Source organism: Oncorhynchus mykiss, chromosome 3 (genome assembly GCF_013265735.2).
Source record: "Oncorhynchus mykiss isolate Arlee chromosome 3, USDA_OmykA_1.1, whole genome shotgun sequence".
NCBI lineage: Eukaryota > Metazoa > Chordata > Actinopteri > Salmoniformes > Salmonidae > Oncorhynchus > Oncorhynchus mykiss.
In genome coordinates this window covers 9,808,688-9,829,876 of record NC_048567.1, presented here as the reverse complement: position 1 = coordinate 9,829,876, position 21,189 = coordinate 9,808,688, and the positions used below count along the sequence as shown (strand labels likewise).

Sequence of the window (21,189 nt, the reverse complement as noted above, 5' to 3'; positions counted from 1 at the left end):
TAAAACTTCAGCTTCTTTCTTCAAGTGTGGTGTTTAGAATGCTGAGCATCTCTTTATCACAGACAGACCTCTCCCCATCTTTACAACAACTGAATCAATATGCCTTGACCATGACAACTTACAGTCTAAGGTGACACCAAGAAGTTTAGTCTCCACAACTTGCTCAAAAGCTACATTATTCATTACCAAATTCAGCTGAGGTTTATAGCTCATGGAGTGATTTGTACCAACTACTATGCCATTAGTCTTAGATATTGTCACGTATGCTCCCTCTCCAGGCTCTAGGTCATCAGGCTGCTGATTATCCCACACACCTGTCACCATCGTCACGCGCACCTGCACCTCATCAGACTCACCTGTGCTCCATCACCTCCCTGATTACCTCCCCTGTATCTGTCTCTCCCATTGGTTCCTTCCCCAGGTGTTATTGTTTCTGTTTCAGTGTTTCATCTCTGTACGTTGTTCGTGTTTCTTGTTTTGTAATATGTTGTGTTATTGATTAAATCACTCACTCCCTGAACTTGCTTCCCGACTCTCAGCGCACATCGTTACAGATGTGTGTGTGTGTCTCACCTGTTCTTTGGTCTGGGCCTTCTGAACGTACTCGCGTCCTACTTTGATCCTGGGGGTGAGGATGGCCCGGGAGAACTCCAGCACGCTGATGCCCAGCAGGTGGCTCAGTTTCTGGGCAGCCGTGTCGTCTGGCATGGAGCACTGGTCCTGGTTCTTCTCCTTAGTGAACGAGATGTTCCCAAACTGGAGCACCGCAGAGATCACCTTCAACATGGCTAACAGGAGGGAGACAGACAGGCAGAAAGAGAGGGATGGAGAGGAGGGGAGGGAGACAGACAGACAGACAGACAGGCAGAAAGAGAGGGATGGAGAGGAGGGGAGACAGACAGACAGATAGACAGGCAGAAAGAGAGGGATGGAGAGGAAGGGAGGGAGACAGACAGACAGACAGGCAGAAAGAGAGGGATGGAGAGGAGGGGAGGGAGACAGACAGACAGACAGGCAGGGGAGGGCAGGGAGACAGACAGACAGACAGACAGACAGACAGACAGACAGACAGACAGACAGACAGACAGACAGACAGACAGACAGACAGACAGAGAGGGAGGGATGGAGAGGAGGGCAGGGAGGGAGGGAGGAGACAGACAGACAGGCAGAAAGAGAGGGATGGAGAGGAGGGCAGGGAGGTAGGGAGGAGACAGACAGGCAGGCAGAAAGAGAGGGATGGAGAGGAGGGCAGGGAGGTAGGGAGGAGACAGACAGGCAGGCAGAAAGAGAGGGATGGAGAGGAGGGCAGGGAGATAGGGAGGAGACAGAGGCAGGCAGAAAGAGAGGGATGGAGAGGAGGGCAGGGAGGTAGGGAGGAGACAGACAGGCAGGCAGAAAGAGAGGGATGGAGAGGAGGGCAGGGAGGTAGGGAGGAGACAGACAGGCAGGCAGAAAGAGAGGGATGGAGAGGAGGGCAGGGAGGGAGGGAGGAGGGAGACAGACAGGCAGAAAGAGAGGGATGGAGAGGAGGGTAGGGAGGGAGGGAGGAGGGAGACAGACAGGCAGAAAGAGAGGGATGGAGAGGAGGGTAGGGAGGGAGGAGGGAGACAGACAGGCAGGCAGAAAGAGAGGGATGGATGGAGAGGAGGGCAGGGAGGGAGGGAGGAGACAGACAGGCAGAAAGAGAGGGATGGATGGAGAGGAGGGCAGGGAGGGAGGGAGGAGACAGACAGGCAGAAAGAGAGGGATGGATGGAGAGGAGGGCAGGGAGGGAGGGAGGAGACAGACAGGCAGAAAGAGAGGGATGGATGGAGAGGAGGGCAGGGAGGGAGGGAGGAGACAGACAGGCAGAAAGAGAGGGATGGATGGAGAGGAGGGCAGGGAGGGAGGGAGGAGACAGACAGGCAGAAAGAGAGGGATGGATGGAGAGGAGGGCAGGGAGGGAGGGAGGAGGGAGACAGGCAGAAAGAGAGGGATGGATGGAGAGGAGGGTAGGGAGGGAGGAGACAGACAGGCAGAAAGAGAGGGATGGAGAGGAGGGTAGGGAGGGAGGAGGGAGACAGACAGGCAGGCAGAAAGAGAGGGATGGATGGAGAGGAGGGCAGGGAGGGAGGAGGGAGACAGACAGGCAGGCAGAAAGAGAGGGATGGATGGAGAGGAGGGCAGGGAGGGAGGAGGGAGACAGACAGGCAGGCAGAAAGAGAGGGATGGATGGAGAGGAGGGCAGGGAGGGAGGAGGGAGACAGGCAGAAAGAGAGGGATGGATGGAGAGGAGGGCAGGGAGGGAGGAGGGAGACAGACAGGCAGAAAGAGAGTAATGGAGAGGATAGTATGGAGGGAGGAGGGAGACAGACAGGCAGAAAGAGAGGGATGGAGAGGAGGGCAGGGAGGGAGGAGGGAGACAGACAGGCAGAAAGAGAGGGATGGAGAGGAGGGCAGGGAGGGAGGAGACAGACAGGCAGAAAGAGAGTAATGGAGAGGATAGTATGGAGGGAGGAGGGAGACAGACAGGCAGAAAGAGAGGGATGGAGAGGATAGTATGGAGGGAGGAGGGAGACAGACAGGCAGAAAGAGAGTAATGGAGAGGATAGTATGGAGGGAGGAGGGAGACAGACAGGCAGAAAGAGAGGGATGGAGAGGAGGGCAGGGAGGGAGGAGGGAGACAGACAGGCAGAAAGAGAGGGATGGAGAGGATAGTATGGAGGGAGGAGGGAGACAGACAGGCAGAAAGAGAGTAATGGAGAGGATAGTATGGAGGGAGGAGGGAGACAGACAGGCAGAAAGAGAGGGATGGAGAGGATAGTATGGAGGGAGGAGGGAGACAGACAGGCAGAAAGAGAGGGATGGAGAGGAGGGCAGGGAGGGAGGAGGGAGACAGACAGGCAGAAAGAGAGGGATGGAGAGGATAGTATGGAGGGAGGAGGGAGACAGGCAGGCAGAAAGAGAGGGATGGAGAGGAGGGCAGGGAGGGAGGAGGGAGACAGACAGGCAGAAAGAGAGGGATGGAGAGGATAGTATGGAGGGAGGAGGGAGACAGACAGGCAGAAAGAGAGGGATGGATGGAGAGGAGGGCAGGGAGGGAGGGAGGAGGGAGACAGACAGGCAGATAGAGAGGGATGGAGAGGAGGGCAGGGAGGGAGATAGGGAGACAGACAGGCAGAAAGAGAGGGATGGAGAGGAGGGCAGGGAGGGAGGAGGGAGACAGACAGGCAGAAAGAGAGGGATGGAGAGGATAGTATGGAGGGAGGAGGGAGACAGACAGGCAGAAAGAGAGGGATGGATGGAGAGGATGGTAGGGAGGGAGGAGGGAGACAGACAGGCAGAAAGAGAGTAATGGAGAGGATAGTATGGAGGGAGGAGGGAGACAGACAGGCAGAAAGAGAGGGATGGAGAGGAGGGCAGGGAGGGAGGAGGGAGACAGACAGGCAGAAAGAGAGGGATGGAGAGGATAGTATGGAGGGAGGAGGGAGACAGACAGGCAGAAAGAGAGGGATGGATGGAGAGGAGGGCAGGGAGGGAGGGAGGAGGGAGACAGACAGGCAGAAAGAGAGGGATGGATGGAGAGGAGGGCAGGGAGGGAGGGAGGAGGGAGACAGACAGGCAGAAAGAGAGGGATGGATGGAGAGGAGGGCAGGGAGGGAAGAGGGAGACAGACAGGCAGAAAGAGAGGGATGGAGAGGAGGGCAGGGAGGGAGGAGGGAGACAGACAGGCAGGCAGAAAGAGAGTAATGGAGAGGATAGTATGGAGGGAGGAGGGAGACAGACAGGCAGAAAGAGAGGGATGGAGAGGATAGTATGGAGGGAGGAGGGAGACAGACAGGCAGAAAGAGAGGGATGGAGAGGATAGTATGGAGGGAGGAGGGAGACAGACAGGCAGAAAGAGAGGGATGGATGGAGAGGAGGGTAGGGAGGGAGGAGGGAGACAGACAGGCAGAAAGAGAGGGATGGAGAGGAGGGTAGGGAGGGAGGAGGGAGACAGACAGGCAGAAAGAGAGGGATGGAGAGGATAGTATGGAGGGAGGGAGGAGACAGACAGGCAGAAAGAGAGGGATGGAGAGGATAGTATGGAGGGAGGAGGGAGACAGACAGGCAGAAAGGGATGTAGAGAAAATATTGTTTTTTACTTCCATGTTCTGAGGAAAGCTCTGTCCCCCCTCCCCTCCATCCCTCCCCCTCCCTTCCTCCCCTCCCCTCCATCCCTCTCTCACTTACACAGAGACTCCTCTGGTGTGAATCCCATGATGGTCATAGAGTCCATGGTCTGGGTGAAGTTGTCAGCGTCACTCTGGCCTGGAACAGGTATAGCACCTCCACTCAGAAACCTGTACTGGTCAGCACTACCAAGGAGAAGGTCTGCTACAGACAGAGAGGAAGAGAGAGAGAGGGAAACAGAGAGACAGGGAAACAGAGAGAGAGAGAGAGAGAGAGAGGGAAACAGAGAGACATGGAAACAGAGAGAGAATGAAACAGAGAGACAGGGAAACAGCGAGAGAGAAACAGAGAGAGAGAGGGACACATAGAGACAGGGAAACAGAGGGAGAGGGAAACCAAGATAGGGAAACCGAGTGACATGGAAACAGAGAGAGAGAGGGAAACATAGGAACATGGAAACAGAGACAGAAGGAAACAGAGAGAGATGGAAACAGGGAGAGAGAAACAGAGATAGGGAAACAGAATGACAGGGAAACAGAGAGAGAGAGGGAAACAGAGAGACAGGGAAACAGAGAGAGAGGGAAACATATATATTTATTCACCAGATCTACCTATTCACCAGATCAACCTATTCACCAGATCTACCTATTTACCAGATCAACCTATTCACCAGATCAACCTATTCACCAGATCAACCTATTCACCAGATCTACCTATTTACCAGATCAACCTATTCACCAGATCAACCTATTTACCAGATCAACCTATTTACCAGATCAACCTATTTACCAGATCTACCTATTTACCAGATCAACCTATTCACCAGATCTATCTATTTACCAGATCAACCTATTTACCAGATCTACCTATTTACCAGATCAACCTATTTACCAGATCTACCTATTTACCAGATCAACCTATTCACCAGATCTATCTATTTACCAGATCAACCTATTCACCAGATCTATCTATTCACCAGATCTATCTATTTACCAGATCAACCTATTCACCAGATCTATCTATTCACCAGATCTACCTATTCACCAGATCTACCTATTCACCAGATCTACCTATTTACCAGATCAACCTATTCACCAGATCTATCTATTTACCAGATCAACCTATTCACCAGATCTATCTATTCACCAGATCAACCTATTCACCAGATCAACCTATTCACCAGATCTATCTATTCACCAGATCTACCTATTTACCAGATCTATTTATTCACCAGATCTACCTATTTACCAGATCTATTTATTCACCAGATCTATCTATTCACCAGATCTACCTATTCACCAGATCTACCTATTCACCAGATCAACCTATTTACCAGATCTATCTATTCACCAGATCTACCTATTCACCAGATCTATCTATTCACCAGATCTATTTATTCACCAGATCTATCTATTCACCAGATCAACCTATTTACCATATCTATTTATTCACCAGATCTATCTATTCACCAGATCTACCTATTCACCAGATCTATCTATTCACCAGATCAACCTATTTACCAGATCTATTTATTCACCAGATCTATCTATTCACCAGATCTACCTATTCACCAGATCTATCTATTCACCAGATCAACCTATTTACCAGATCTACCTATTCACCAGATCTATCTATTCACCAGATAAACCTATTTACCAGATCTATCTATTCACCAGATCAACCTATTTACCAGATCTATCTATTCACCAGATCTACCTATTCACCAGATCTATCTATTCACCAGATCTACCTAGTCACCAGATCTATCTATTCACCAGATATATCTATTCACCATATCTATCTATTCACCAGATCTATCTATTCACCACATCTATCTATTCACCAGATCTATCTATTCACCAGATCTATCTATTCACCAGATCTATCTATTCACCACATCTATCTATTCACCAGATCTATCTATTCACCAGATCTATCTATTCACCACATCTATCTATTCACCAGATCTATCTATTCACCAGATCTACCTATTCACCAGATATATCTATTCACCAGATCAACCTATTTACCAGATCTATTTATTCACCAGATCTATCTATTCACCAGATCTACCTATTCACCACATCTATCTATTCACCAGATCTATCTATTCACCAGATCTATCTATTCACCAGATCTACCTATTCACCAGATCTATCTATTCACCAGATCTACCTATTCACCAGATCTATCTATTCACCAGATCTATCTATTCACCAGATCTATCTATTCACCAGATCTATCTATTCACCAGATCTACCTATTCACCAGATCTACCTATTCACCAGATCTACCTATTCACCATATCTACCTATTCACCAGATCTATCTATTCACCAGATCAACCTATTTACCAGATCAACCTATTCACCAGATCAACCTATTCACCAGATCTATCTATTCACTAGATCAACCTATTCACCAGATCTACCTATTTACCAGATCTATCTATTCACCAGATCAACCTATTCATCCGGTCTATTTATTCACCAGATCTATCTATTCACCACATCTATCTATTCACCAAATCTACCTATTCACCAGATCTATCTATTCACCAGATCTATCTATTCACCAGATCTACCTATTCACCAGATCTATCTATTCACCAGATCTATCTATTCACCAGATCTACCTATTTACCAGATCTATCTATTCACCAGATCTATCTATTCACCAGATCTATCTATTCACCAAATCTACCTATTCACCAGATCTATCTATTCACCAGATCTGTCTATTCACCAGATCTGTCTATTCACCAGATCTGTCTATTCACCAGATCTGTCTATTCACCAGATCTGTCTATTCACCAGATCTACCTATTCACCAGATCTACCTATTCACCAGATCTGTCTATTCACCAGATCTACCTATTCACCAGATCTATCTATTCACCAGATCTATCTATTCACCAGATCTATCTATTCACCAGATCAACCTATTCACCAGATCAACCTATTCACCAGATCTACCTATTCACCAGATCTACCTATTCACCAGATCTACCTATTCAACCCATCCCCTTTCTCCCCTACCTCTCCTATCCTCTCGTTCTTCCCACCCTCTCCTACACTCTCTTTCTCCCCTTCCTCTCCTACCCTCTCCCTCTCCTACCCTCTCTTTCTTCCCACCCTCTCCTACCCTCTCTTTCTTCCCACCCTCTCCTACCCTCTCTTTCTCCTCTCCCTCTCCTACCCTCTCTTTCTCCCCTACCTTTCCTACCCTCTCTTTCTCCCCTCCCTCTCCTACCCTCTCTTTCTCCTCTCCCTCTCCTACCCTCTCTTTCTCCCCTCCCTCTCCTACCCTCTCTTTCTCCTCTCCCTCTCCTACCCTCTCTTTCTCCCCTCCCTCTCCTACCCTCTCTTTCTCCTCTCCCTCTCCTACCCTCTCTTTCTCCCCTACCTTTCCTACCCTCTCTTTCTCCCCTCCCTCTCCTACCCTCTTTCTCCCCTCCCTCTCCTACCCTCTCTTTCTCCCCTCCCTCTCCTACCCTCTCTTTCTCCCCTCCCTCTCCTACCCTCTCTTTCTCCTCTCCCTCTCCTACCCTCTCTTTCTCCCCAACCTTTCCTATACTCTCTTTCTCCTCTCCCTCTCCTACCCTCTCTTTCTCCTCTCCCCCTCTCTCACCTCTGGTGGCCTCTGAAGCTCCACACATGAGTTGGTAGAAGATGTGAAAGGTCCTTTCATCTTTGGCCTGGCGGATCGCCCTCGACTTCTCCAGCAGGTCTGAGGTCAGGAGTAAAGGAAGGGTTCAATAGCCCCAGACACTAACCTAAGGGCAGTTTTGCATCCCCTGCTTCCCTGAGCTGACCCCTGTGTGTAGGGCAACCTCTACCTGATGACAGATTAGCAGTGACCCAACAGTGAGCATACTAATGAATTACAACAGTAATATTTAGGTTGGGACTCGAAACAGAGTCTGACTGCAGAGGAAGGATACAGGTCTCAATGTTGGCACCGACAATATATCCAGCCACGTCAAAGTTAATACGGATGAATTTGCCCTGAGAGACAAGAGGAGAAGAAATGTGTCAGTTGACGATTAACATATTAATGAAAAAATGATACAAACTCAACAACAAACACAGTAAATAAAAATACAGCCAATTAAAAACATACTGTAGATCTTATCTGTGATCAATCTAGATATTAATACATTCTTACAAATCTGGAGGAGTTGTCGTTCTTGACAGTCTTGGCATTTCCGAAGGCCTCCAGGATGGGGTTGGCCTGTAGCAGCTGTCTCTCTAGCTCCCCCTGGAGGACAGGACAGGCACCACATCAACACTGGGACATGCATCACAAAGCAACTCCACAACCCAAAATACTGTTCCCCCAATCCCAGTACAAAAGAGGGGAGACCAGACTCATCAGAGAGTAAACAAGGCAGTAACCCAGTGGTCTCAACTCTGAATTTCAAGATATAGTCTGTAATAGCATCTCAACAGGATGCGCCCAGAGAAATCTAGAGATAAATAGCTTTTCATGTGTTCTCTTACAGACATTTTCAGCATCTAGCCAGCTAACATAAGCCAGCCAAAGTGCCAGACTTTGTGCATTCAACAACTCTACATTGGTGCCTTGCCAAGAAACCAACTAGCACAGAGGCTGTGTAATAGCCTGTCCCTGTGCTGTTGCACTAGTTCACATGAATTTATCGTGTCAGTCGAGAACCACTGCGTTAGATCAGGAAGTATGGCCGCAGATGCTATCTCTAGCTTTAGCTACACAGTGGCTCAGGCTATAGCTCTACTAGCTCTATAGCTTTAAGTACAGTAGCATTAGCATTATCTAGGGAGCTACTGGAGGTGGATTTAAAAGCGCCAGGTAAAGCACGCCAGCCAAGCAGCACTCAAAGCTACAAACAGCAAGAGGCCAGGGCTTTGCATGGGAACAAAGCTCAGACTGCCAACAATGCACATACTACTAGACAAACGCACGCAACAACACACACACATAAAAGCACGCACACACACAGACAGGTATGTGTGGAGACTCCTGGTCAGCCAGAATGTATGCTTAACTATTCTACATGGTAAATGCCTGGTGTATTTGGGCATCATTCACAGGTGTGGCCACCAGAATGGAAGCATTGAGCTCATTCACTGTAAAGGGAGGATGGGGAGGGACGTCTATAGCCCGGTCTGAGAACAACCTCTAGCCACTGCCCCTTCAGTGCTAGCAGATCAGAAAAGACTGGATAGGTGTAATCACTAAGGTGATGGCTCTATCTAAGCGTCCAAAGAGTTTAGGGGAGATTCCACCTATCTGGTTTTCAGATGGCCGGTTGTTTTAAGACCAAGTTTTTGTGCATCATCAGTGAATTCCAAAGCTTTCCTTCACCGATGAGGGGAATGATTCTGAGACCCACCTATGGGCGGGATTAACACCAGCTGTCAATTAGGAAACTAGAGCATTTCATTGGGCAACTGTATATGGTTTGAAGATTGACAGGTTGTTAATCCAGCCAATCAGGACGTTGAGAGAGATTCATAGACCCGCCCATCACAACTTATTCTAGCACCCATTGGGTGTTGCAACAGATATACCGTACAGTAAAAATCCAAACACCCATAGACACCAGAGAACAGCAGGGCTTTCATTCAGGAGACAGCAACTTTTCAGAACATTCAGACAGAAATGTATTGTCTAAACCAGACAAGATTCTCTCTTATACTGAACAAGATAATTATGTCTGCTCTATACATTCTACATCTATCTGCAATTCTGCAATGTTTAACCTTAATCAGCCCAGAGTGGTGATAGTCTTTATACTTTATATTATACTCACATATTGCACACTCTGAGAGATTGAGAAAAACGGGAAGGTTGGGAGAATCAACGGATGACACAAACAAACAACAAAAGACAACAACAGACCAATGAATGCAGTACAAACAAAAACTAAATGCTTGACAGTTATGGAGGAACACATCAGTAATGGTGTTGTTAAAGGATGTTAGTCTGGAGCACAAACCAGAATCGGTAGGCAGAACAGAAGAGAAGGAAAGAGGAGAAGACAGGACAGGATAGAGCCCACTCACCCTGTTCACCATGGAACTGCCCCGGGGCAACGACCTACTGCCATCCATCTGAACACGCAGGAGAGAAGGACAAGAAAGAGGGGGAGGTTGGAGGAGAGAGGGTAGGAGAGAGTGCAAAATCAAGAGGGAGGAGGGAGAGAGGGAGGAAAGGAAAGGAGAAAGAAGAGAAGGAAAACAGTAGAAAAAGGGGAGGATAAGGGGCAGTAGGGGGAGGAGAGTACATGAGAGGGGGAATGAGAGGAGAGGGCAGGGAGAGAGGACAGGGCAGGGAGAGAGGACAGGGCAGGGAGAGAGGACAGGACAGGGAGAGAGGACAGGGCAGGGAGAGAGGACAGGGCAGGGAGAGAGGACAGGGCAGGGAGAGAGGACAGGGCAGGGAGAGAGGACAGGACAGGGAGAGAGGACAGGGCAGGGAGAGAGGACAGGACAGGGAGAGAGGACAGGGCAGGGAGAGAGGACAGGGCAGGGAGGGCAGGGAGAGAGGACAGGGCAGGGAGAGAGGACAGGGCAGGGAGAGAGGGCAGGGACAGAGGACAGGGAGAGAGGAAAGGGCAGGGAGAGAGGACAGGGCAGGGAGAGAGGACAGGGCAGGGAGAGAGGACAGGGCAGGGAGAGAGGAGAGGGCAGGGATAGAGGAGAGGGCAGGCAGAGAGGACAGGGCAGGGAGAGAGGACAGGGCAGGGAGAGAGGAGAGGGCAGGGAGAGAGGACAGGACAGGAAGAGAGGACAGGACAGGGAGAAAGGACAGGGCAGGGAGAGAGGACAGGGCAGGGAGAGAGGACAGGGCAGGGAGAGAGGACAGGGCAGGGAGAGAGGACAGGGCAGGGAGAGAGGAGAGGACAGGGAGAGAGGACAGGGCAGGGAGAGAGGACAGGGCAGGGAGAGAGGACAGGGCAAGGAGAGAGGAGAGGACAGGGAAAGAGGACAGGGCAGGGAGAGAGGACAGGGCAGGGAGAGAGGAGAGGGCAAGGAGAGAGGACAGGGCAGGGAGAGAGGACAGGGCAGGGAGAGAGTACAGGGCAGGGAGAGAGGACAGGGAGAGAGGACAAGGCAGGGAGAGAGGACAGGGAGAGGACAGGGCAGGGAGAGAGGACAGGGCAGGGAGAGAGGAGAGGGCAGGGAGAGAGGACAGGACAGGGAGAGAGGAGAGGGCAGGGAGAGAGGATAGGGCAGGGAGAGAGGACAGGGCAGGGAGAGAGGAGAGGACAGGGAGAGAGGACAGAGCAGGGAGAGAGGACAGGGCAGGGAGAGAGGACAGGGAAGGGAGAGAGGACAGGGCAGGGAGAGAGGACAGGGCAGGGAGAGAGGACAGAGCAGGGAGAGAGGACAGGGCAGGGAGAGAGGACAGGGAAGGGAGAGAGGACAGGGCAGGGAGAGAGGACAGGGCAGGGAGAGAGGACAGGGCAGGGAGAGAGGACAGGGCAGGGAGAGAGGACAGGGCAGGGAGAGAGGACAGGGCAGGGAGAGAGGACAGGGCAGAGAAAGGAGAGGAGCAGAGAGACAGGAATGATTATAGAGGTCACTCTATATTGATTCCTCCAGCAGCACTTGATCAGCAAGAAGAACGGTAGTAGACAGGAAGTCATGGAATAGTAGCAACATGTAGTGTAATGCAAAATGTAGCAGTACACCTTGTTTCAACCATAGTTTCAATATACATCTTTAACACAACTTCATAACAAGTCATAACAAGTCCTCCCTACACCCTCTCGTTCTTTCACTTTCTTCCTGCCTTATTCTGTTTCCCCATCCACTCCCTCAGTCAGGACAATAAACATCATCCATCCATCAATCCACTCCCTCAGTCAGGACAATAAACATCATCCATCCATCAATCCACTCCCTCAGTCAGGACAATAAACACCAACCATCAATCCACTCCCTCAGTCAGGACAATAAACATCATCCATCCATCAATCCACTCCCTCAGTCAGGACAATAAACATCATCCATCCATCAATCAACTCCCTCAGTCAGGTCAATAAACACCATCCATCAATCCACTCCCTCAGTCAGGACAATAAACATCATCCATCCATCAATCCACTCCCTCAGTCAGGACAATAAACATCATCCATCAATCCACTCCCTCAGTCAGGACAATAAACATCATCCATCAAGCCTCTCCCTCAGTCAGGACAATAAACATCATCCATCAATCAATCCTCTCCCCCAGTCAGGACAATAAACATCATCCATCAATCAATCCTCTCCCCCAGTCAGGACAATAAACATCATCCATCAATCAATCCTCTCCCTCAGTCAGAACAATAAACATCATCCATCCATCAATCCTCTCCCTCAGTCAGGACAATAAACATCATTCATCAATCAAGCCTCTCCCTCAGTCAGGACAATAAACCTCATCCATCAATCAATTCTCTTCCTATTCTTGTCCTTCTTCATCCAATTTATCTCTTTCCTCACATCTTCTTCCCCTCCACTGTCTTTGTATCCTGACCAAGCTCTCCTTTCCTCCTCTCCCCCATTTCCTCCATATAGTCTCTTCTTCCTCCCCCCTTCTCCGCTCCCCCTCCCCTCCCCCTCTTCTCCCGCTCTCTCTCCTTCCCCAGTTTACCTGTGAGGCCTCCTTGTTCCTACCCAGAGTTCCAGTCTTATGGGACGAGGCCACATGAGCCAGATACTGGATGACTTTCTTAGTGTTCTCTGTCTTCCCTGCGCCAGACTCGCCGCTGGAACACACACACACACACACACACACACACAAACACACACACACGTATGAGAAACTCACACACATAAACCACATCTCGTTTCACAAGGGTCCTCCATAAAAACACACTCATACAACCCAGTTATGAAGGACATATAAACACAACACAAACACATATAACAGAAAGGACACTATACACACGTGTAGGCCACCAGGGAACAGAGGAACCATGCAGTGTATTCCTCTATACACACGTGTAGGCCACCAGGGAACAGAGGAACCATGCAGTGTATTCCTCTATACACACGTGTAGGCCACCAGGGAACAGAGGAACCATGCAGTGTATTCCTCTATACACACGTGTAGGCCACCAGGGAACAGAGAAACCATGCAGTGTATTCCTCTATACACACGTGTAGGCCACCAGTGAACAGAGGAACCATGCAGTGTATTCCTCTATACACACGTGTAGGCCACCAGGGAACAGAGGAACCATGCAGTGTATTCCTCTATACACACGTGTAGGCCACCAGGGAACAGAGGAACCATGCAGTGTATTCCTCTATACACACGTGTAGGCCACCAGTGAACAGAGAAACCATGCAGTGTATTCCTCTATACACAGAGAGCAGGTGTGCAGGATACAGACACTAGTCATTGTGTTGCTGTTGGATGGGAATAAAGGAGAATACAGGAGACTGACTGGGGGAAACTAAATATACTTCTAGTGTTGGAGGGGGACTGGGCTGTAAAAGTTTAAAAACAGGATCCTAGCAGAAACTAAGCTATACTCAGCTTCAGTAATCTAAACTGGGATCATTTACCATGGTGAGAATACAGACGGACAACAGACAGACAAGACAGACAGACAGGTCAAAAGACAGACAAGACAGGCAGACAGACAGGCAAACAGACAGACAGACAAGACAGGCAGACAGACAGACAGGCATGCAGGCAGGCAGACAGACAGGCATGTAGGCAGACAGGCAGACAAGACAGGCACACAAGACAGGCAGACAGACAGGTAGACAGACAGGCAGACAGACAGACAGACAGACAGGCATGTAGGCAGGCAGGCAGACAAGACAGGCAGACAAGACAGGCAGACAGACAGGCAGGCAGTCAAGACAGGCAGACATACAGGCAGACAGACAGGCATACAGACAGATATATAACCCCAGGTTACTCACGTGCAGAGGATAGATTGATCTTCTCTGTCTGTGAGAGAATAATAACGAAAGCAGAATATGTTAGTCTTTCATATTACCCAATGAACAGTACTACCTTCACCTCTTACAACAGTAATCACTGTAACAGTAATACCTTCACTTCATACACCAGTAATCACTGTAACAGTAATACCTTCACCTCTTACACCAGTAATCACTGTAACAGTACTACCTTCACCTCTTATACCAGTAATCACTGTAACAGTAATACCTTCACTTCATACACCAGTAATCACTGTAACAGTAATACCTTCACTTCTTATACCAGTAATCACTGTAACAGTACTACCTTCACCTCTTACACCAGTAATCACTGTAACAGTTCTACCTTCACTTCTTACACCAGTAATCACTGTAACAGTACTACCTTCACTTCTTACACCAGTAATCACTGTAACAGTAATACCTTCACTTCTTACACCAGTAATCACTGTAACAGTAATACCTTCACCTCTTACACCAGTAATCACTGTAACAGTAATACCTTCACTTCTTACACCAGTAATCACTGTAACAGTAATACCTTCACCTCTTACACCAGTAATCACTGTAACAGTAATACCTTCACTTCTTACACCAGTAATCACTGTAACAGTTCTACCTTCACTTCTTACACCAGTAATCACTGTAACAGTACTACCTTCACTTCTTACACCAGTAATCACTGTAACAGTTCTACCTTCACTTCTTACAACAGTAATCACTGTAACAGTAATACCTTCACTCTTACACCAGTAATCACTGTAACAGTAATACCTTCACTTCTTACACCAGTAATCACTGTAACAGTAATACATTCACTTATTACACCAGTAATCACTGTAACAGTAATTCCTTCACTTCTTACACCAGTAATCACTATAACAGTACTACCTTCACCTCTTACACCAGTAATCACTGTAACAGAGGGATCGATACACTTGTCAATCTATCTCAGAGAACCTGACTGAAACACAAAGGATGTCAGTGTGTATGTGATTTCAACAGCTCTCACTGAGCAGCATTGTTGTGTAGTCAAGAGGAAGGAGGTCAAAGCTACAGAAGTGGTCTCTCCAGACAGACCTCAGACCTCTGCTCCAGCCCACACTGCAGACACCAACACAATGGCCTGACCTTGTCTGTTACATTTTTGGTGTGTTTGTTTTAAAGGTTTCCTCAGAACCATAGGCAAACACACACACGCACGCACGCATGTGCACAGACATGCACGGACACGCACACATACCGGTCATACTGGTTCAATTATCAATAGGATCACAGATCACGGACACACACCTGTCACATTGAAAGAAAGAATGAGAGAGAGAGAGAGAGAGAGAGAGAGAGAGAGAGAGAGAGAGAGAGAGAGAAAGAGAGAGAGAGAGAGAGAGAGAGAGAGAGAGAGAGAGAGAGAGAGAGAGAGAGAGAGAGAGAGAGAGAGAGAGTTGTCGTCTAATGAATTGACCTTGGGGCAGAAACGTTGCTCAATCTGTCTCTAACCGGTTTTAATGGAGGAGTGGAGCAATCCGTGTCTGTTTGTCACGCTCCTATCATAATACATGTGGCGTGGGAAAAGTCCTAGAATGAACTGTAAATACTACTGCCATTTGCAGCACCAAGATATTCTCATTGCCAATGTTTCCATATGCTTCCACAAAAAACATGGATTTACACCACATTCAGAAAGTATTCAGACCCCTTCCCTTTTTCCACATTTTGTTACATTACAGCCTTATTCTAAAAAAAATGTAATCATCAATTTACACACAATACCCCATAACGACAATGCGAATACACAAGTATTCAGACCTTGTACTATGAGACTAGAAATTGAGCTCAGGTTCATCCTGTTTCCATTGATCATCCTTGAGATGTTTCTACAACTTGATTAGAGTCCACCTGTGGTAAATTAATTTGATTGGACATGATTTGGAAAGGCACACACCTGTCTATATAAGGATTACAGTGACAGTTGACAGTGCATGTCAGAGCAAAAACCAATCCATGAGATTGAAGGAATTGTCCGTAGAGCTCCAAGACAAGATTATGTCGAAGCACAGATCTGGGGAAGGCTTCTGGGTTAAGCGGGAGGGTGTTAAGAAGCGCTGTTTGGCGGGTCATGTTTCGGAAGACGCATGACTCTACCTTAGCCTCTCCCGATTCCATTGAGGAGTTGAGCGATGAGACAAGATCGCAATTGGATATCAAGAAATTGGGGAGAAAAAGGGAAATAAAAAAAATATCTGTTAGAAACTTAGAAAGAGAGTGAATCAAAAGATGCAACAACTAGAATGGGTTGCTAATATGACTAGGATTGTGCATTTGGTTTCAGGACAACGAAGGAAAGTTGATATGAAAACCAATAGAACAGGAGAGAAATGGCATATGAGGAAGTCTTCCACAGACAACGTACGTGGGAAAAGGCCTACAGTTGAAGTCGGAAGTTTAAATACACCTTGGCCAAATACATTTAAACTCACTTTTCACAATTCCTGACATTTAATCAGAGTAAAAAGTCCCTGTCAGTTAGGATCACCATTTCATTTTAAGAATGTGAAATGTCAGAATAATAGTAGAGAAAATCATTTATTTCAGCTTTTATTTCTTTCATCACATTCCCAGTGGGTCAGACGTTTACATACACTCAATTAGTTTTTGGTAGCATTGCCTTTAAATTGTTTGACTTGGGTCAAATGTTTTGGGTAGCCTTCCACAAGCTTCCCACATTAAGTTGGGTGAATTTTGGCCCATTCCTCCTGACAGAGCTGGTGTAACGGAGTCAGGTTTGTCAGGCCTCCTTGCTCGCCCACGCGTTTTCAGTAATGCCAACACATTTTCTATGGGATTGAGGTCAAGGCTTTGTGATGGCGACTCCAATACCTTGACTTTGTTGTCCTTAAGCCATTTTGCCACAACTTCGGAAGTATGCTTGGGGTCATTGTCCATTTGGAAGACCCATATGTGACCAAGCTTTAACTTCCTGACTGATGTTTTGAGATGTTGCTTCAATATATCCACATAATTTCCCTCCCTCATGATGCCATCTGTTTTGTGAAGTGCACCAGTCACTCCTGCAGCAAAGCACCGCCACAACATGATGCTGCCAACCCGTGTTTCCCGGTTGGGATGGTGTTCTTCGGCTTGCAAGCCTCACCCTTTTTCCTCCAAGCATAACAATGGTCATTATGGCCAAACAGTTCTATTTTTGTTTCATCAGACCAGAGGACATTTCTCCAAAAAGTACATCTTTGTCCCCATGTGCAGTTGCAAACCGTAGTCTGTCTTTTTTATGGCGGTTTGGAGCAGTGGCTTCTTCATTGCTGAACGGCCTTTCAGGTTATGTTGATATAGGACTCGTTTTATAGATACGAATGTAGATACCTTTGTACCTGTTTCCTCCAGCATCTTCTTAAGATCCTTTGCTGCTGTTCTGGGATTGATTTGCACTTTTTGCACCTTCCTGAGCGGTATGACGGCTGCATGGTCCCGTGGTGTTTATACTTGCATACTATTGTTTGTACAGATGAACGTGGTAACTTCAGGTGTTTGGAAATTGCTCCCAAGGATAAACCAGACTTGTGGAGGTCTACAATTTTTTTCTGAGGTCTTGGCTGATATATTTTGATTTTTCCATGCTGTCAAGCAAAGAGGCACTGAGTTTGAAGGTAGGCCTTGAAATACATCCACAGGTACACCTCCAATTGACTCAAATTATGTCAATTAGCCTATCAGAAGCTTCTAAAGCCATTACATCATTTTCTGGAATTTTCCAAGCTGTTTAAAGGCACAGTCAACTTAGTGTATGTAAACTTCTCATCCACTGGAATTGTGATACAGTGAATTATAAATTAAATAATCTGTCTGTAAACAATTGTTGGAAAAATTACTTGTGTCATGCACAAAGTAGATGTCCTAACTGACATGACAAAACTATAGTTTGTTAACAAGACATTTGTGGAGTGTTTGAAAAACAAGTTTTAATGACTCCAACCTAAGTGTATGTAAACTTCTGACTTCAACTGTTGATGAATGTGATTGAAAGAACCAGCATTTTCATCCGTATATTTGACAGTTTTAATTAGTCAGCTTTATGTATTTTTACTTAGTTGACAACAGAAGTTATGGGCCAACGGCTGCATTGGCCATCTCTGGGCTGCATTGGCCATCTCTGGGCTGCATTGGCCATCTCTGGGCTGCATTGGCCATCTCTGGGCTGCATTGGTCATCTCTGGGCTGCATGGCCATCTCTGGGCTGCATGGCCATCTCTGGGCTGCATTGACCATCTCTGGGCTGCATTGACCATCTCTGGGCTGCATTGGCCATCTCTGGGCTGCATGGCCATCTCTGGGCTGCATTGGCCATCTCTGGGCTGCATTGGCCATCTCTGGGCTGCATTGGCCATCTCTCTGGGCTGCATTGGCCATCTCTGGGCTGCATGGCCATCTCTGGGCTGCATGGGCCATCTCTGGGCTGCATTGGCCATCTCTGGGCTGCATTGGCCATCTCTGGGCTGCATTGGCCATCTCTGGGCTGCATTGGCCATCTCTGGGCTGCATGGCCGTCTCTGGGCTGCATTGGCCATCTCTGGGCTGCATTGGCCATCTCTGGGCTGCATTGGCCATCTCTGGGCTGCATTGGCCATCTCTGGGCTGCATTGGCCATCTCTGGGCTGCATTGGCCATCTCTGGGCTGCATGGCCATCTCTGGGCTGCATTGGCCATCTCTGGGCTGCATTGGCCATCTCTGGGCTGCATTGGCCATCTCTGGGCTGCATTGGTCATCTCTGGGCTGCATTGGCCATCTCTGGGCTGCATTGGCCATCTCTGAGTTCCATGCGCTCAATTAGGCTATTTAGCCGCCAATGATCACGGTGTAGCCTCACAATGTGTCCATAAGGCAGAGGCTGGTGCTCTCGCATTAGTAACATTTTTACTTTTAGAGTTTATTCATTTGAATTAATGATTGATTAACCACGTGACAATGATTTTGAGAAATTAAAACATTATTATTGAAATGAAACTATTCCACGAAAATGCACATATGAAAAGCATACATTTCTAGATGTGAGGGGGTCAGGGGTTAGGGTTACCTTGTAGCATGCTGCGGTAGGCAGCCTCTGATATAGCGTAGATGTGAGGGGGCATCTCATGGCGTTTCTTCCCTCGGTACATCTCCACTATAGACTCTGTGTAGATGGGCAGGTTCTTATAGGGGTTGATCACCACACAGAACAGGCCCGAGTATGTCTGCAAACACACACACACACACCCAGGATAGATATACACAAAGTTCAATGATAACTAAAATACCATGCTTAATCTCAATGACCCATGCCCTCCCAATGCCTAGACCCAACCATTAAGCCAGGCAATGTCATATCACACACACACACCTAATCTGAGTCATATAACAGCAACATTAGGAGAGGTAGGGTCAATCCCGCCCAACATTCTCCCCCCATTAACCTACAGTATGAGTAGGACCCATTAACCTACAGTATGAGTAGGACACATTAACCTACAGTATGAGTAGGACCCATTAACCTACAGTATGAGTAGGACACATTAACCTACAGTATGAGTAGGACCCATTAACCTACAGTATGAGTAGGACACATTAACCTATAGTATGAGTAGGGTCAGGTTGAATGTGTAAGGAGTCATTTGTAATGAAAAAGAAAGGTAGCTATCAGGATAATCAATCAACCAGCTAGTGCTACAACACAGGTTAATGAATGAAATATGCAGGCAACAGTGTAAAGGTACTGATAACAAGATGACTCTGTGGATTCTGACTGGTCATCCCTAACCGTCCACCAAAATCCCCCATTTTCTCTCTATCTCTCTTTCTCTAAAGCAGATAAGATAAACATAAACAGCCTTCAAATACCTTAACATAGATATACAATAGAAAGTGTCGTTCACTATATCACATTCTAACTCTTTCTGACACATTCTTCATATCAAAGTTCCGCAACACTTATTTTTCTTTCTTTCTTCTTATCTATCTTCCTTTCTATCCATTTCTCTTCCTCTTCCTATCTCTCTCATCCCTCCCTTCATTGGTTCATAGTCACGAAACAGGAGATGCAGCTCTCCTTTCTCCTCCGTCCTTCTCTCTCTTATATAAACGACTGTGATGTAACACACCCCCTCCTCTTATATCAGTTACACTGATGTCACAGTTCTCTCTACAGAGTAACCCCCCCCCCATACACACACAGTCTTGTACAACTAACCTCGTGGGGACACACAATTCAGTCCCATTCAAAATCCAATTTACAATAACCCCTAACCCTAAACTTAACCCTAGCTCCTAACCCTTACCCATAAACTAACCCTTACCCATAAACTAACCCTAACTCATAACCCTTACCCATAAACTAACCCTAGCTCCTAACCCTAACCCATAAGCTAACCCTAACTCCTAACCCTAACCCATGAACTAATCCTAACCCATAAACTAACCCTAGCTCCTAACCCTTACCAATAAACTAACCCTAACTCATAACCCTTACCCATAAACTAACCCTAACTCCTAACCCTTACCCATAAACTAACCCTAACTCTAACCCATAAACTAACCCTAATTCCTAACCCTTACCCATAAACTAACCCTTACCCATAAACTAACCCTAAATCATAACCCTTACCAATAAACTAACCCTAGCTCCTAACCCTAACCCATAAACTAACCCTAACTCCTAACCCTAACCCATGAACTAATCCTAACCCATAAACTAAACCTAGCTCCTAACCCTTACCAATAAACTAACCCTAACTCATAACCCTTACCCATAAACTAACCCTAACTCCTAACCCATACCCATAAACTAACCCTAAACCATAAACTAACCCTAACTCCTAACCCTTACCCATAAACTAACCCTAGCTCCTAACCCTTACCCATAAACGAACCCTTACCCATAAACTAACCCTAACCCATAAACTAACCCTTACCCATAAACTAACTCTAACTCCTAACCCTTACCCATAAACTAACCCTAATTCCTAACCCTTACCCATAAACTAACCCTAACCCATAAACTAACACTAACTCATAAACAAACCCTAGCTCCTAACCAATACCCATAAACTAACACTAGCTC

At 47.2% G+C, this 21,189-nt stretch overlaps 1 protein-coding gene across 7 annotated transcripts in view; it reads right to left on the bottom strand.

The window, feature by feature from the left end:
* LOC110508601 (myosin-10) overlaps positions 1-21,189 on the bottom strand; it is a 113,492-nt gene that overhangs the window by 52,415 nt on the left and 39,888 nt on the right. For 4 of the 7 annotated variants that reach the window (XM_036968290.1, XM_036968284.1, XM_036968312.1 and 1 more), the window contains exons 4-13: positions 19,171-19,327; positions 14,063-14,090; positions 12,777-12,891; positions 10,199-10,246; positions 9,946-9,957; positions 8,319-8,411; positions 8,095-8,158; positions 7,782-7,880; positions 4,213-4,356; positions 574-788 (exon numbers count right to left, since the gene is read on the bottom strand). In XM_036968290.1, the coding sequence (XP_036824185.1) occupies positions 574-788; positions 4,213-4,356; positions 7,782-7,880; positions 8,095-8,158; positions 8,319-8,411; positions 9,946-9,957; positions 10,199-10,246; positions 12,777-12,891; positions 14,063-14,090; positions 19,171-19,327 (975 nt within the window). The remainder of the gene's footprint in view (positions 1-573; positions 789-4,212; positions 4,357-7,781; positions 7,881-8,094; positions 8,159-8,318; positions 8,412-9,945; positions 9,958-10,198; positions 10,247-12,776; positions 12,892-14,062; positions 14,091-19,170; positions 19,328-21,189) is intronic. The other 3 variants (XM_036968294.1, XM_036968296.1, XM_036968300.1) reach the window with 3 other exon arrangements.